The 18797-nt window shown below is 38.1% G+C and overlaps 1 protein-coding gene across 1 annotated transcript; it reads right to left on the minus strand.

The window, feature by feature from the left end:
• Positions 1-1866: 1866 nt before the first annotated feature.
• On the minus strand, positions 1867-16489 carry synpo2lb (synaptopodin 2-like b). The gene is made up of 4 exons (XM_046852874.1): positions 16216-16489; positions 13295-13446; positions 10121-10842; positions 1867-6668 (listed from the first exon to the last, which is right to left on the minus strand). The coding sequence occupies exons 1-4, from the start codon at positions 16315-16317 to the stop codon at positions 4051-4053; spliced, it is 3594 nt and encodes a 1197-aa protein (XP_046708830.1). The 5' UTR covers positions 16318-16489; the 3' UTR covers positions 1867-4050.
• Between the last annotated feature and the right edge of the window lie 2308 nt (positions 16490-18797).

Genomic DNA, 18797 nt, shown 5'->3' on the forward strand with positions numbered 1-18797 from the left:
AAGCAGGCCACTTACGATCTTCAACTCCAACCCATGTATTTTCATGGATCCTGCTTTGTGCACAGGAGCATTGTCATGCTGGAATCTCCTTGTTAAGGGACATGAAGGGACAATGCAATGCTTCCTGTTTGGGAAGAAACCGCATATAGCGGGAAAAGTCAGGTGTCCTAAAGACTTTTTTCCTTATAGTGTATATTGAATATGTACGTTTTAGATGTAGTCATATGCATTTGTAAGTTTAATCACATGCGTTTCCACAGATTCAAGTACATGAAGTTGGATCATATGCTAACAAGTGAGTTTTTTTTTAATATCTTTAAGGTCATTAGATTCAAACAAACGCTATAAAGAACATCAAATCACAAAAAAATCTATAAATAAACAATAAAAACATTTACTGCATAGCTGAAATGTAGCTTATTTTATAATTGTGGAATGAAAGCCACTCTTTTTTTATAATCAGCCAAGGCATTCACTTACTTCCTTTTTTTACCCTCAAGATTTCCATTGTAATATGTATAATATCAACAAACATATATCAAAAATTTAAATTAGTATACAAAGTTAATGTGTGATGAATCTTGTCCTAAAATTATTTGGACATATGATGGAGTATCTCTGTGCCAAATACACTCCTTCTGAGTTCATATAAGTTTTGGAAAGTTTTTTTCGAATATGGACCTTCATGATGTCATGAAGGGCAGAATTCCTAGTATGGGCACTACAGCAACTAGCAACAGTCAATCCTGCTGATAGAATGGTGAATTCATTAAATATTCCCACATGAGTGCTCTGAAGAGACAGAAATTTTTGAAGGCACATGCAAACACACAAAATAAACCTTGCATAATGCTGAAATTGCAGTTTTTGGATCCAGTATGCTTTTCCTTGGTGGACCTTGGTGGTTTTCGGTGAGAAGCGTAAAGTTTGTCTTTCTTTTATAAATCTGATAAAAGTCTTTTTGGAAATATGGAGGATGCAATACTACGCCATAGGTTCTTAAGATTAATGTGACTGGACAAAACTGTGTGTGCATGTCCCCTTTAAACAAAAGGATTTATGGAAATATTGCTGTTTAGTTCTTTATGAATGTTTTCATAAGAAGGCATGAGAAGGCAGTGTTATCCCAAGTTAAGTCACTTCAGTTCTGTATTTTTTTTTTTATTAATATTTTTACTCTCCCTATTTTTTAAGGCAATTATTTCCTCTTTCACTCTGAATTTCTATTTTAATGTCTGAATATGGTATCAATTGGAATTTCATGCAATCCGTGAGGATTTACTTTACACTATACGTTAGTTGTTCAGCGATTAAATGTTGCCTCACAGCACCCTGCCAGGATCTATTCCCTCAAAGTTGTCCTGGATCTACCACAACCCTGATTGGAATAAAAGCACTTACTAAACAAGTTCATTAAAGATACATAAACCTGAATGAAAAAAGGAACTTGAATCAATCAAACTTGCTGGGAATCACTTCCTCTTTCTACAGCAGGGTGATTCGTGTTTGGACAGTTGCTTTTCCGACTAATGATGCACAAGAGTATTCGTCATCTATCTATCTATCTTCTCAAAGTGCATGTTTTGCTTCTGCATATCTTTCTTTTCTAATTTGACATTTTTGACAGACTTTTTCCATTGGATGCAATATAAAATATGTCCTACATGTAAAACAATGTTGAATTTGTATGCAGTCTATTTTTCGAACACAATCACAGTAACAATGAGCAACAAATAAACGAATGAACAAGTACAAGAAATTGTGGATGTAATATAGTTCTACTAATCTGATTAAAAACATTTTTTTTTTAATGAGGCTCTGGTTTGGGTTTCACAAATTGGAATCAAAAAGTTTCACGACAGGCTCTGTTTTCAAGAAAGGACTTTATTTATCTAAGTTTACACACCACCAGCTTTAAAATAGTCCACCTGCACAGCAATACAGCACCCCCAGTGTTTCTGTCACTTCTGGAATATGTTCTGGAAGTCTTCTTTTCAAAGTGTATCAAGCACCTTCTGTGATTTCCACAGTGGTGTCAAAACGGTGACCTTTGAGCTGGATCTTTGGGAAAATGGTGAAGTCCGAAGGAGTCAAATCTGGTGAGGTCCGGAGGTGAGATCATGTGGATTGTTCTCCAACAATCATTATGCACAAGTTGCTGAATGTTTTTTCTGGGGTTGAGCTCGTTGAAGGTCTTCCTGAACTCTCGTGATGAAGCGTGCCTGCCACTCAGAACACCTCAAATGACTCCTTGCAGCATTTCAAACGTATGTCATGTCAAATGTCTCTGTGGCAGATTTGCCTATTTTGATGCAAAATCCACCTCATATGTATAAATGATACATGACAAGTTCATATGTTATGGAGACACTGAAGGTTAATGTATTTGTAAATGGACAAGAAACATGGTTTATTTTCATTTTTTTATTGCTCTGCTTTATTTTTAGTGTCTAATCCAGTTAATAAAGCAGACACAGAATACAATATCCAGAGCTTTCATAGTTCTGTTAAACTAGCTACATTCTCACTTGCTGTGTCTTATTCGTAGCAAAAGCTGCTGTTATGCCATTATAACAAAGCAAATATGAATATTTTAAAAATAGAGCTAAAGGTTGAAACCACAACAGGAAAATGAATCTCTTAAAACATGAATTGTAGGACTCAAGCACACCAATGCCCTATATGCCCAAAATTAAAAAGAATGAATGCTCTGAACAATATAACTACAAGCTACCAACAAGCACCTAGCAAACCTCAGAGGAGAAATGGCACCAACCACAAAATTTGATTTTAGTTGATTATAGTGCATGTTATGCCACCATCATGCATTCATTAAAGGTTCTAAGCTGTACCTATTTACGTCATTAGGGTGTGTATTTATTACATGGTAATGTCAAAGCACTATAAAAACTTTAGAACTGATTTAAAGCATGTTTTTGGATCTTAAGGACCACCTTTACCTGTAATTGTTATTTAGAGGAAGAATTCAAAGGTACAATAAAAGCTTTGACATTTTAAGGAGAAGATGTACATTTAAGTGTACGAACCAAGGACAAGGAAACTGTACAGTTTAGTATCTTTTTCTCCGCATATATCTTGGAAAAATTTGGTTCATCCTCACCTGAAAAAGAGACTTGTATGCAAAAATACCCATAAAAATAAAAAAGCAGAAGCATCAGCAATAACAAAAGCCAAAGCAGCAAATAAAAAAATGCAACATTTAGTTCATGGTGTTCAAACATGACACAGGGTTTCCCCCAACCTGCCATGCAATAACTCCTTACATGTGAATTCACATGCAGTTCAGATCAAAAGAAGGCAGCGACAAGCGATCAGCAAGCGGAATCAGCAACAGACGCAGATGTGCACATGCATCAAGTAGCCAAAATGATTTGCATCCAGATATGAGTAAATTTGGTTTGTACCATCTCTCCTGGTGAGGACTTCAAACGTGTTCCCACACAGAATCCTTCAAGCATCATTCCTTGTATCTCTTTTGTCGCGATTACTGTGTCTCGCTTTCCGTCACTGCTTCAAATATATCCTCAGACTTCAAAACATCCGATGACAAGTTTGGCACATATTCACAAACCCTCTGGAGTCTTTCAGTCAATCACAGATATTCCATAACTCTTGACACAGATGTGTTGCACATATTCATCTATCTTTCAACTTCATCTTTCAAAGTTCCATCCCTTAACCTTATTTGTCTGGTGCTGCTATTTCTGTTAACAATGTCCATGGCCGTTCCTTCCTGATAGATCATGTAAATAATTGAATTGTTATTTAGCTGAAAAAATATTCTAGTAATACCATCATATATTAATATTTTGTGCATCACACATTCCTAACATTAATTACAAGTGAAACAACAAATAAATCTTAGATCAGTTGCAGCTATTTCAAGTGATCTACAGGTGTTTGACAAAAACGACATGTAACCAGTGTCTTGATCATATTGTTTTGGTAAATGATGAAGTCTGCTTCAGGCAAAGTTTCTGATGTGAACAGTGTTATACTAGGAAGGTGTTTTTTGTGATAGTCTGTTACTTAGTAGAGAATGGAGCCTGGCCTCCACACATTGGGCTGCAGCCCCATATTAGAGGTGCTAAAGCGTGGCCTAGGTGCTTGAAGATTTTGGCTACTAGCAGAAACAAATGAGCGCTTACCACTTGGGGAGAGGGGACTCAGATCTGGGGCGCTTATAAACTGCTTGGATGCCTGAAAAGGTGCATTGGTTTGCATAGGGATAGAACCTGGGTTGAGCATTGCATTGGGGACAGGGGCACTGGAAAGTTTGGGGAGTGCTGGCAGGGCCCCGGTAGAAGCAGGAGGTGGTGGGGAGAAGGGTGCAGCAGATCGCGGGGTAACAGGAGGAGGTGAAGAAATTTCAGAACGCCACAGTGGCTCAGCCAGAGTGGTGGCAGAGCGTGGTACTATAACAGTGGGGTTCAGGGCTGTGGGTGCTGACATTGGGGTGGGAGTGGAGAAGCGTTTGATCTCATATATACGTGGTGATTTGACAGGTATTTGCTTTGGGGAGATCAGGGTTGTGCCAACTACCCCAACCCCATTTGACATTGGTGGCTGCTGTTGCATTTGTGGATATGCACTTGTTGTCTGTGGAACTCCCCCACCATAACTAAACAAGGAGGAATTGAGTTGATAGGGCTGTCTGCTTAAGAAGTCCAGAGCTTTGATGCCTTGTTTGTGCTGACCAGGGTTTGTCTTGACTCCAATTCTTGCAGCCTCATTAGCCTTACTACCTCGTTGGGCCACTGGGGGGCAGGAGGGGGACAGCAGTGGGTTGTAGCTAATAGGTGGAGGGGCACGAACATTGGAAGAATATTTCCAGTGAGCTGGAAGAGATGGAGTGGGTGAGGGTTCCCGTGGCTTGGCTGGAGACTTGTCTATCACATAGCGATCCATGCGACTCTGTCGTCGAGCAAACAAATCTGCTCCTTTTCCTCCCATCTGAGGAATATCAATTGTGTTATTTGCTGGCTTAGGAGCGATCAATGGTGGTATCTTGCTTCTTTGAGCCTGCATGAAGTTGCAAGCCTCAGCACCCAGGTTAAAGTAATCTTCCTCTGGACCTGACTCAAATCCAGGCTCTGTCCCAGGACGGGACCTCTCATCCAGGTTCTGCACTAAAGACAGCAACTCAGGGTTGTAGGACGCGGGCTTTTTCTCTTCTGGTTTACTGAACATAGGCTTTTTAGTGCTACGTCGGCGAGCGTCTTGCAGTATGCCTGTCCGCACAGCAGGTACAGAGATCCTCTGTTCTCGAGAAGAAATCCCTGAACTTGAATTAGAAAGGGGATACTGATGGACTATGGGAGATTCTGATGTTCCAGAGGTTGTGGTTGCCACTGAGATATATGGGTTGAAAGAAACTTTGTGAGGTGATGGTGGTGGTTGCATATTTGGGCCTTGAGGGGTTGGTGCAGGTTCTTGAACAGGTGCAGGGCCTAGGATATTTGTATGGCATAGGCTAGGGGTATAAGTAGATAAATATGACTGCAATGACACACAGGGTGGTGGTGGAGGTTGAGACTTGACAGGAGGTGAGCTTAATGACAAATTTTGTGACAATGGTGAAGAAACAGTTTGGGAACTCATGGATGGGTTAAATGGTAGACTAGGGGCACCGGAAGGAGAGTGATAAGAAGACATGCCTAAATTCTGTAGTGCAAAAGGTGCAGTGTTTGAAGAAACAGGGGAGAATGGAGCTGAGGCCACAGAGGAGCTTGGAGACAAGATCGAGTTGACACTGACAGTAGATGGTCTTGGGGGGATGTACAGGGTTGTACTAGCGACTGCCCTCTTCCCATCCGAGCTAACTGGAGAGAAAGAAGCTGTTGCAACAGAAACTGATTGAGACTGAAGTGGGGTCTTCTTGGTGGTATTGGGCTTAAACACCACTGGGGCTGTTGCAGCTCTTTGGCTGACACAGCCTGGGGCAAAAGGCCGCGCAGTTCTGTTGAGAACTGAGTTTCCAGATAAAGCATCTGGCTGCTCTGGAAAAGCGTCTGACATAGTGGACATGGGAGTCTGGCCTGGTGAAGACAAAACTACGGTGGTCCTGCTCACTACCACTGGTTCCCCATTTACCATGCTTGTACTGTGGGGTGAAATTGGTGTCATTAGGGTAACGGGCGTGTAGGTCAACATGGCATCAGACTGTTGCTGGGGCAGGGGGGCTGGCATCGGAGTAATAGGTGTTGGTATATGTTTCTCAGACTTTTTCCGCTGCTGCTCAAAGAGCTGTGCTCCTTTCCCCGAGGTGCCACTTAAGCTTGGGCTACTCTCTGCCTCCCCATCAGACAACACACATGCCGATGTCCTCTTCTCTAAAATGTCCAGGTAACCACTGTCCCAGGTAGGGTCTGGTGCTGCTGAAAGGCTGTCCTCATCAATCTCTGACTCGCTGCCTAGGAAAAGGCTCTCATCCTCCGTCTCTCCGTCTGTGTTGCTGCAGCTTTCGGAGTCAGCGCTGCCAAAGCAGGTAAGTGTGTATTTCTTGGCCCTTTGTCGGCGCTTTTTAAACATAAGCACACCTTTAGAGTGAGGGTTCGGAGCGTCTGTCAGCAAAGAGGCAATGGTGCGACACTTGGATCGAGCCTCTTTCACCTGCTTGTCCTGTACGCTCTCACTTCTGTGCAGTTCTAAGGATGAAAGGAGACAGTTACAGTTTCTACACAGACAAAACATATTTTGATTGTCAAGGAAAGATTTTTTACATATATCCTTGTAAATTTGTAAATGATAAGTGCCTTTTTATGTCACTTGTATGGAATGTGTGACCTTTAAACACAAAAGAGCACTTCAATAGAATATATGGGTTTTATAAACAGACATACTTATTCCCAGTACCAATTTATAAACATTAATGCTTATCTGTCATTTCAATGACCAGGAAAATCGACAAAATCCCATTCAATACAAATTTTATATATACATTTTGCATTTTTATTTATATTCATCTGCTGCTTAATACAATTTAAATATCCAGTGTGATAAAGGGGCTGAAATAGGACATTGTAATGTGGTGAGGTAGATGCTGAAAGCATGTCTGGCAAAGATATGACTATGATAAATCTATGAGCTCACTGCTACAAATAGACCAACACATTCTAACAGTAGGAGAGACTGACCTCTATAGAAAAAAACTGACAGATCTTCAGACCTTTTCTATAGAATAAAGAAAGCTTGGGGTGTGTTGCAAGGCATTTTTATTAAATTACTTTCATAATGTATCAAGAGGAAAACGTGAGAATACTAAGTAAAACATATACTAAATGTATGTATTTCAAAATATAATAAAAAATGAAATCAATTAAATATAAATTAATACAAATATAAATGAGCGAATGCTTTAATTTTTACTGAGATGTACAATGAAAACTCTCAACCGTATAAGATGTCAGTTTTAGCAAAAAAAACAAACAAAAAACTTCTGATTTAGTCTAAACAAGCAGAAACGTTCATCTGAACAGCTCAGTAAACAAAAATGCATAGCGAAATAACAAGAAGATTAAATTTTTCAATTATGTCTAAAAAAACTTTTTTCAATTCCTTGTTCTGCATTGAATTGAACAAAATAGGTCCCCATCCTAAAGTATGCCAGGATACTTGAAGTTTAAAAAAAGAGCCCAGGTTTTACCTGTGTAGACACTGGGTGCTACATGCGCAAGCTCGGAAAGTGATGTAAGGTTCTTCATGATGTGTTTGTTCTCCTACCTTCCCGACGTCAGTTTCGAGTGAAAGGACACACACACTCACATGCTAGTACAGAGCAGCCAGCAATTCATAGAGACTCTGTCTACATCACCCCCAAATCCCTCTGCCTATAGTCTGGGGTGAGACCTTTTAAAGAGCATTCATCTACCCACAAGATTCTGCCACAAGCCCCAATGAAACCTCATTATGTCATTGAAACTATTTCAGTCGGTGAGTAGTGCAGATAAACACTGCCCACCTGTCTGGGCACACCACTGGGTACTGTCTGCCATGACCATTTAGTAATATCCTACTGGTGTTAAGCATTGTTTGAGTCACAGAGTTGTAAAGAACATCTACTGACGATCGCCATCATCATTCATTTCCGTCGTCATCGGTGTCTGTGTTGACACATTACACTATACTGCTATGCGCAGTTTCGTGTAGCCTGTAGCAAGCATTGTAATCCAATACCAGACTAGCAGTAAGAGAAAGATGTCTTTGAAAGCAATAGGCTTAATGTAAAAAAAAATGTAACAGCATTTGTTCATCTTGGGACACTATGTTTTAATTTATCAACTACCCCAAGAAATTGTATTGATGTTACATGCTCAACAAGCAGAATCCCATCATTATATTCTATGGCTGCTCCCAACATGTTTGACTATTTGCTGTGAAATCTACAGTTTTGAACTTCCAAAGCTTCCCAGTTCTCCCATGTTCTCACTTTGTGTTTTTTTAATGAACACAATTATTCAATTATGTTTTAGGGTACAAACATACTGTGTCTATGACGGTATTAACTGGGTTGGAGTTACACTAACAAATCTGCTTATGATTTTCTAAAATAGTCTTTGACAACAAGGTGACTTTCCATGATTAGATATGGGAGTTGTACCCTGTGCTGAGAGCCCAAAACACTTCAAAGATAAGAGTTAGCACCTCATCATACAGGGACACTAGATACATAGTATTAACGATAGCATATCAACTACACATAGATACACATCTGCATTGTAATATAAATAGATGTTCGTGCAATTATATATAAATCTGCCATTAATACATTTGACATTTCTGTTGATTTAAGGTTGATTTTTTTAAAAGATACCCAGTAAAAAACTTGTGTCTACCTTAAGGTCTTGTTGATTTTACTGTAATATGGCCAGCAAAGAAAAAGAAAAGAAAAATTAACTAATCTATGTGACTAGAATGGATGGAAAAAAATTTAATATACATACATGGAAAAATAAATGTGTTTTGTGTGTTTGTGTGTGTGTGTGTGTGTGTGTGTTTTAGCAGAAATATATAAAAGTGGGCCAAAACAGAACAGCGTATGAAACGAAATCAGTGACAGAGGCGAAGCTTCTAAAACGTGCAACAGACATGAAGCACCAACTGGACATGCCATTCCAGGCATGCAACAGAAGTAGTTGCATTATTAGACTGAGTCAGATGGAAAATATAGCCTCAAGTTCTTCCTCCATCTCCCTCCCTCCTTTCCTCTTGTGCCTGCCATTAAGCTTTATCAATAGAGCTATGGAAGACCCCCTACTGCCACATATATAAACTCTTCATCTACTGTAATCCAGGTACAAATTCACAGAAATTATAGTAAAACCAGTTCTAAGTGCCTATATTTATAAAGGTATGTCAAACTATAAACAAGTAAGAAAGGAATATATTTTCTTTGGATATTATATTAGGTATGACTAGGTATAAGTGTCGTTATGCGATATGTATGTGAACTCTTTTGGGCATTGTATTAGTAAGAACAAACATGTCAGCACTACTGCATTATCCGATAGTGTAATGGTTGTCGATCAATGCTAGTGACTTAAAGGTCTGAGATTCATGGCTGCTTCAGCAAAATTATACTCAACCTTTTAAATGTGGACACTGTGGGAGGCAACATGAGCGTTTCTAATTATAGTGTGTGAGGTAAGGCTGGAAAAGACCCTACAGGAAAAAAAAGCAAACATCAGCCTTTTCTTTTTAGATATGTCTATAATCTTAGAAGGATTTGCAATACAGTAATAATGTAAAACAGATGTCTAACTTTTACTGATGTCTCATCAGTAATTGTGTCCAATATTTGCCTAAATGTACAGGACAAGGCAGGTCTGTTTACGCTGCAAACAACAGTCACTCCTCAATTCAGTCTAATGACTATATGTTTGTTTTTAAAGATGATTTCATCACTTAATAAAGTTATTTATGCGTATACAGTGGTCTACAGAGACAAGCGGAATTTAAACTTGAGGATTCTGAAGGTCGTGGACAGAAAAGTGTATAAATGCATAACGAACCTTAATAGACTGATGTTCATAAAGGTCTCATAGTAATGTGTGTATGTATAGCATGTGCACAAACTGTGTACTGTTGGTTAGATACTCACTGGCTTCCCTGGCTTTATCCATATATGTCATAGTGAGCTCCTCATCTACAGGCTTATCCACAGGTCCTACCATTGGCACCAGCTGTGATAAGGATGTGCGCATGAGCGCTTCTTTGGCGCGTGCTGGGGACACAAGTGGAATTGTTGGGGGTTCCTGGAAGCCACTATCCACCTCTACAGCACCTGATGGGCTTTCATCAGAGTTCTCGAATGAGTTCTCAGACTGAAATGGCCACTCCAAGCCATTAGGATGGTACACAACCTCTCTTCGTGCTACTCCAGGTAAACTTTTCTGCTGTGGAAGTCCCACCCCCTCGTGTGTGCCATTAGGAACAGCCCAGCATTGAGTCTGGGAGTATCCAGACATATCAGATGTACTCTCACAGCCACTTATCTCAGAGTTGTCATCCTGAAAGGGTGAGCTTCGTCCAAAGGCTTTGGCTGGCGATATGCTGGGACTGCGACGCTTCTGTTTGCGATGTCTGTCCTGCGCTACAATGTCTGCGTCACTGTCAGTCTCACCATAATATGCTTCGCTCTCAGGAGGAGATCTCAGCCATTCTGCACCATTGGTGGGTGACATGAGTGAACCTCTATGGACAGATGAGACTTTTGAAGACACTGGAGGAGACAAAGCTCTGAGTGCTGCCCGGTATTCTTTATCGATACGAGGAGAGGGGGCACGATCCAGTAGGACTACCGACTGGAAGCCCAAAGGGGCCCTGAAATTTAAAAAAGGATATAATTATATATATATATATATATATATATATATATATATATATATATATATATATATATTGTAGAAGTATATTAATTTTTACACAGGTAACATAAATCTCAAAGCTTCTCCAAACAAACCAAAAAATTAACTGTTTGTAGACACCTGACTATATGATTCATATGTCATTTTTTAACATCCCAATTTAATCCCTTTTTACTGTTATAATAACCTCCATTCTCCTGGCAAGGTCTTCCACTAGATTTTGGAGTGTGATTAAGCCACCAGGGTGTTAGTAATGTCAGGTAGTGATGTAGGTGAGGTGAGGAGGTCTGGGGTGCAGTCAGCGTTCACATTCATTCTAAAGGTGTTGAATAGGGTTGAGGGTCAGAGCTCTATAGCAGAAGATCTTCCACTCCAACCCATGTAAAGTATTTCTTCATGGAGCTGACTTTGTGCACAGGGGCCTTGTCATGCTGGAACAGGTATGGGTCTCATAGTGAAGGGAACATTTTATGCTACCGCATTCAAAGACATCCTGTACAATTGTGCCCCTCCAACTGTGTGGTAACAGTTCGGGGAAGAACCACAAATGGTTGAAAAAATTATCCTCAATATTTTTGTCCATATAGTGTAAATATCTTGTGTTTTGTTGAGTATAGAGAAATATAGTGTTTGGAACAGTAATGGATGGTAAGTATAGTATTTTATTTTGAGTAAAATAGAATGAAAAAGAAACTCAAGTGAAGTACAATATGCTTAAAATAAGAACAATTTTAAGAGAATAATCAAGTAAATGTACTGTAAAACCGCACAATTATATATAATAGCCTATATAATCGGATATTTATAAATATTTGTGGGTTGTCCTGTTCTAGAAAGTCTGGTATGTTTGGCCAATAAATCTACATAAGAACTGCCTTCTTAAAAAAAAAATAAAATAAATAAAATTAAAAAAAAAAATATATATATATATATATATATATATATATATATAATTTTTTTTTTGTTTGTTTGTTTGTTTGTTTGTTTTTAATGGAAAAGTGCTTAAAAACATTCGCATTATAACATTTGCATAATTTCTTCTCTGCAGAAAACCATTTCTCATTTGAACAGCTCATAATAATATTTCTTTAAAAAATAATAATAATAAAATTATATATATATATATATATATATATATATATATATATATATATATATATATATATATATATTCATACACTTATATATTATTATTAATATTATTATGAGCTGTTAAAATGAGAAATGGTTTTCTGCAGAGAAAAAATTATGCAAATGTTATAATATTTTTGGCTGTGTTTTATTAATACACGTAATATAAATTATGTAAAAATCGGATAGGAAATATAAAAAAATACACATTTACAAAAAAACAAAACAAAAAAAAAACAAAACACATAGGCTTCCAGCATTTTGCGATGTTAAGCTAGGATATCTCAAATTTTCATTAATGCACTTTATTATTATATTAATATATATTAATGTAGCTCTTAATTAATGACTATTGAAGCTGATTTGATTTTATTTCTTCGTTATATTGAAGGAATTGTTTCAACTGGACTGCTCACTTCGTCTCAAATCCTGCAATATATATTTAAAACATGACAATATTTAAACATGATGCGAAATGTGTAAAATTTACATAATTTGTCAGACACCTTATAGCTCTGGTATAGATAAGGGTGTTTATTTTATTATTTTTTTAATTTTTTTTTATGGAAAATCTGGGATGACTGACGGTGCAATGACTCTGCGTATGAATATTCCTCCATAAAAGAAAATTGTTATGGTTTTCATAAGTTCGTTTTTAAGGATTTGGAAGTGTGGAGACACATTCAAAAATTCACCTATCAAGATTCTGAAGCTTGTGTCCTGAAAAGTGTACACAAGATAATATTATCATAATATCACCATGTGCAACATTTTCTAAATTATACAAAAATAAAAGAAATGTTTGGAAATGTGAGGAGATATAAAACCATACCTTTGTATAGTAAAAATATAAATAATTGTACTTTGAGATTTCTCAGGTAGGGAAAGTTGATAGGCACATCAAGTGGGGAGTGTTGCTTGGGTTAAAATGACTTTATGTTTTATAATTTGACACTAATGGCCAAAGGTACTAAAGGTAGAAAGAGTATTCTCTAAAATGACATTAAAATGTAGTTGTGTCAGGATAAACCAAAACCAATGCTTATTTATCTTAGTTACTAAGGTTTAAATATAAATAGCTTAATTTTAATAAAATTATTTTACATAATTGTCTTTCTTTGTGTCTTTCTTTCTTTCATTTATCGATTCATTGACTGATTGATTTATCACATGATTCAACCATGCATGTCCCTGGCTGCAGAACACTGATGACCCCCCAGAAGATGTAATCCCACCACATTAGCAAGTAAGAAAGTAACATTTATTTAGATACAAACCTTTTAATCCGTAAATGAAGGGTTCCCCGGCCACTGTCGATCAGATTCATGGCCTCAGCGTGAGACAGTTCACCACAAAACACATCATTAATTGATATCAGTTCATCAGCCTCCCGTAGACCGGCCCGACATGCCTTACTGCGTTTTCTAACCTGCACCAGCAGGGGGAGACAATGTCAACATAAAAAAACATGGTTACAATTACGTAAAAATCCCACAGTTTCAGCAAGCTATTTCTCTGGGTTCACTCAGGAGGTCATTTATTAAAATCTGTCATTGGAAAAATATAAAACAACAGACATTCACATTAAATTCGAGTCACTTTCAGCAGCGTAATGTACACCTCCTGGCGCTTTTCTTCACCGATGCACCGTATGCCATTTATTTTTGAAGCTATAATTAGCGACTCTATGTGCAGATGGACTAGAATGAAAATAAATAAACGGCATTTACCGCAGAACTGCCGCATCTGTTACCTGTAAACCCGTCATTAGACTCTGAAACTCAGCAGGGAACAATGTGGAATCAATTCAACATACCATGAAATGCGTTTAGCAAGCTGAGACTAGTGCTCTTGTCAGCTATCAGGTGTATTAGTTTATATAATACAGGTGAAATGTGCATTTTATACGGCAAATTTAGCATCACAAAGCATATATTTAATGTGAAAATAGAGCGCATAAAAAACTAGCTCAATATACAATGTTTGAAATATGAACATCCTTCTAAAACCGAACATATTTAAATCTGCTTTCATATACGTTTTACTTGTTTGTTTCTTTGTTTATTTCTTTATTTTCTATTCCTGTTTTTTCGGAGATTCTGCCCTATGTTAATTGTGTAACTGCGTAAGTCGTCACTAGCTAATACGTAGCCTGTGTTCATGCTCATATATCGAAAAAGAAGTAACACAAGTTAAATTACACCCTTCAAACGAGCCGATAAGGCTAATCCTGTAAAAAAACAAACAAGATTTTCTAGTGTGATTGTCCTAAAACCAAGGACATACAGTAACCTTTAGACTATAGCTCTTGGCTCTGAGCTCTCGTTTGTCGTGATGTGCTAGAATTCACGTGTCAGATAGGAGCATGTTGTTCTGTCACCCACTTCACCAGCACATGCCATTGTTATCCGCTAACCCTGATATTAGTTTTTGCTACCAGCAGTAGGGAATTTCCTTTTACAAAGTGTGGCAGTGCAGCTGATAATCTATAAATAACTATTAATTCCTAGTGCATACTTTTTTATTTTTTTAAACAGGTATGTGATATACAAGATTATTGATATTTCTTTCAGAGGACAATATCCAGGATTGTACTCCATGGTGAGCTGAAAAAATATCTCAAATCATGAATTTGATGGACATTTTACTCTCCAGTTTGAGTTGAAAACAGCTTCAGAGTCCTTTTTTAAACCTGTTTTAAACCTTATATGAGGTCACTCCCATTCCAGATATCATAATTGAGAACTTTTCATTAGCAATAAAAGTTACTCTGGGATCTTGATATTTCGGTTCGTCTAACAAGCAAGGAATGTGGACTAAATGAACAACACGTACACCTAGTGCCAGGGCAGCTGTTCTTTCTCTACATGAGGCATGTCATAAATTTACCATGTGTTCCCCATGGAGCCTAAATAAAGTCCTCAGCATTTAGTCAGGAGGCACTTGTCAATCGGCTACAACAGGTTCTTTTTGACAATGCACCGCGGCGTGCGATTTGGGTTGAGACCAGGGACTAACATCAAAACATGAAGTATTTAGGAGAAGAGAGTATTGTTTACATGTGGCTCACTGGAACAGACTGAATGTTGTTGCGCTTTTTAAATGTCACCAAGGATGTTTCACATGTCTGAGTTAAAAGAGGTGATCATGGCCAGAGAATCTGATTATCTCATTTAGGAACAGTTCTGGCAGTGAAAAAAAGCTCAGGTCACAAGTGGAAAGATAAACCTCCACAGGGGTGACCTTGTTTTTTTTACCAGAAGAGACAAAAAAGCAGAATCAGGTGAGGGTTGGGCAAGAAATTGCCTTTTTTTTTTTTTTTTTCTAAAAGTCATGCCACTGGGATCATGAGTACATGCTACCATTTATTGACCTAAAAGTGCAGACTAGACTATACCCAGCTATGGCTCATGACTCCAAAATAGCTCCTAGATCAGGGAAAATGTACCACACATCATCTAAGTCACCGTTTAGCAGATGTCCCATGGTGTATAAATATACAAATACGAATATATATATATATCTGAGGCTGTATTTTTACTCAGTCCTGAGATAACATCTACATTTAGACGAGCCGTTGGAAAGTTTTGGGTTACAGAGAAAGACCAAATAAAAAGCTGACAATGTGATAAGAGCAAAAAGGTATGTTATAAAGAGCCTGGTTTTATATGGGCCTTAGAAGAAACTCACTGACCTCGGATTAAATGTGAACACACTATGTTGCAGATTTAAATTTGTAAATGAATCTGGTTTGATATAGGACGAGAAAGTTGATCCAACTTTGTGGTTGTTTTATGGTTCTATTACTGTAATTGTACTAATAATAGCCTATGATATACTAATATGCTTTCTTTAATAGCGAATTAGCGTGTTCTTTTAAATATCGGTCTCATCAGCAAATGTTTATAAAATTAATAAAATAAAATTTCATCGTCTTTTCTAAATATAATAAAGCATTTGTGTGAATATTGACATTTGTTAGGTTTAATAATTCATATGAATGGTTTAAGCCTCACTATTATGGCTCTCTCACCATCACACACACACACACACACACACACACACACACACACACACACACACACACATGCACTGAAACCCAAATTTAGCATCCTGAAACCAGATCTACATGCACCAGAACTGTAAATACTTTTACAGTAGTGAACAGGAAATCAGCAAATATTTAATGCCCTCTGACCTTAGACACTTGAAGGGGCTGCTTTTGCTCGCTTCCTCCTTGCAGTCGAAACCCCCAAGGTGCTCCACCCGAGAGGGTAACCACTACTTCTTCTGCCACCATTTTGCCAGGAATCGTCTGAATGTGCACCTTCCTGATCACCCTCAGTCTCTTCGTCCCATCTCTGGACCTGTGGCCTTAATCAGTGGCCCTGTGTGCTGTGCTTCTGCCGGTTCAGTTCCTATCAGAATGAGAAGGTTGGGCAGAATGAGAATGGGGGATTGGGGTGGGCTGGGGGTTAATGCAGGATTTCTATGACTGCTCTCTCTCTCTCTCTCTCTCTCTCTCTCTCTCTCTCTCTCTCTCTCTCTCTCTCTCTCTCTCGGTCGCTCACTCTCTTCTCTGGAATGCCAAGTCGGAGGGTGGGTGTTGGGAAGCATGGTGTGGACCCAGACCCTCTTTCATGGACACACTTGTCCTGTCAATCCATGGTTAGAGGATGCTGATAGACCCTCTAAAGATAGCCTAAAAGCCACCAGTGGGCTAAGGGTTTTATCTGTAATAGCCCTTATATAAGTATTCACCGTCTTGAACATTTCCCACTCTTGCTTGCTATGGCCTGGAATAAATAGACCTATTCCAAGTTGTACATAACGAATCTACACAAAATAGCATATGCTACGTAGGTGGGTGAGTGGAAAAGATGCAACAAAGAGGCAAATAGTAACTCTGACAGAGCTGAAGATGAGAGAAGACATTTAAAGGACATTCGTTTGCTTGAATCACATTCCACAAAGCCAGTCATTGTCTATTTATTACTGAAAAGCAATTATTGAAAAACAATTCATATAAAAACTATAGCTTAGCAAGCATCTAAAGCTTTAATAAGCCCAAAATGTGTACATTTTTATTTGTTGCTAAGTTCTTTGTTTGATAAAAACAAACACTGGTTGTTAGACTGAGAATAGTATTCTCATGGTGAAGCATAGTGGTGGCAGCATAATACTTTGGAAAAACTTGTCATTAGTTGTGAATGGGAAACTGGTAAGGGTTGAGGACAAGATGGACTAAGTTCACCTTCAAAAAAAGACTGACCTTGATTGTATCGCCAAAGCTTTAATGTAGTCTGTGTCTGTAGCTCCATCCTGACAGACCTTGAACAGACCTTGAACAATTTTGGCAAAAAAATATAAATCAGGGTCCATATGTACAAAGCTGATGAACACAGATCCCATACACATATTGTTTAAAAAATCTTTCACAAGAATTGTTTTAGGATTTAATATGTTTGAGTCCTGCTAGAGCTATAGTTGTAGTTTATAGTATATATTGCACTTTATTTCACACCCTGTTCACATTTCTCCAAAATGAGCTTTGCCCTTGAAATAAAAGAGGGGCCCTTGAATTTTAGAAGATAGGAAGATGCTGTTGAAGGCAAAGTAAGATGTTTGTTGAGTGTGTTTTATAGTACCGTAATTTCCGGACTATTAAACGCACCCAAATATAAGCCACCCCCACTGAATTTGACAAAGATTTTTATTTTGAACATAAATAAGCCGCACCTGTCTATAAGCCGCAGTCTATAAGTCTACACTGAAACTAATGAACTTTACACAGGCTTTAACGAAAGACAGTGTCTGTTACACGGCTTGTATCTAAACAGTAGCCTACCAAGAAAGTCATTGTTCACTGTCTTCCTCCTTCCTTTCACAACTATTTCTCTCAAGAGCTTTTCATTCGGCATCGTCGTGCGATTAAAAATCACCATCGGTGAAGCTTTTCTCCCGATGCCGTGCAGCTCAGAACACAGGTGAAGTGTGTTTTTTTATGCCCGGTTGTTTTCAGCGTGACGAATGATTCACATTTCCTGTAGACAGTCCGAGTGAGCGGCAGGTTAAATGTCACAGGAACATCATCCATATTTATGATGTGGTGCGGCCCGATTCAGTGGGAGCGCATCTGATTTAATATAAAGAGTTTCATTGGTTCACCTGAACCCGTTCGTAATTTCATTGGTCTAATGTTATGTGGTTCAGATTTTTGTCTTGTAGTTTGTGAAACCGGTAAAAACCCAGAAAAATCTAAAAATTAGCCGCTTCGTTGTTTAAGCCGCGGGGTTTAAAGCGTGGGAAAAAGTAGCGGCTTATAGTCCGGAAAATACGGTAATTGTAATTCACTACTGAATTGGCAAAAAAATCCTATTGGTGTGTTAAATTGCACTTGACCCCGGGAATCCAGGGATTACAGCCTTTTAACTTTTAGACACAAAGTTAAAAATGTATGAGTGTGAATCTATTTCTAGTTAGGACCAAATGGTGGCGCTACAGCATAGGAAACACTTAGGCCAATTTTGGTCAAAACCTTTTACCAAGTTTTTCTATGGTCTACCATAAACTCTATAACGAGGAAAAAAAAATTAAAAAAATAAAATAATAATAATAATAAGAGGAAGAAGAGCATGTCCCCATGATTCTTTGTTGCTTGGCCCGAATATTATTGTTAATATTATTGTTAATAATATTGTTAATATATAATAATTATAACACCGCCGCCATCACCACCACCACCACCAACAACAACAACAACAACAACAACAATAATAA

The sequence above is a fragment of the Silurus meridionalis genome, chromosome 7 (assembly GCF_014805685.1).
Source record: "Silurus meridionalis isolate SWU-2019-XX chromosome 7, ASM1480568v1, whole genome shotgun sequence".
Taxonomy (NCBI): domain Eukaryota; kingdom Metazoa; phylum Chordata; class Actinopteri; order Siluriformes; family Siluridae; genus Silurus; species Silurus meridionalis.

Coding starts and splice junctions, on each gene's coding strand:
- synpo2lb (XM_046852874.1), bottom strand. CDS start 16,317: ATGGTGGCAGAAGAAGTAGTGGTTACCCTCTCGGGTGGAGCACCTTGG. Junction 13,447..16,215: donor AGCCCCTTCAAGTGTCTAAG/GTCAGAGGGCAT, acceptor CTGCTGGTGCAG/GTTAGAAAACGCAGTAAGGC. Junction 10,843..13,294: donor CTTCATTTACGGATTAAAAG/GTTTGTATCTAA, acceptor TTTAAATTTCAG/GGCCCCTTTGGGCTTCCAGT.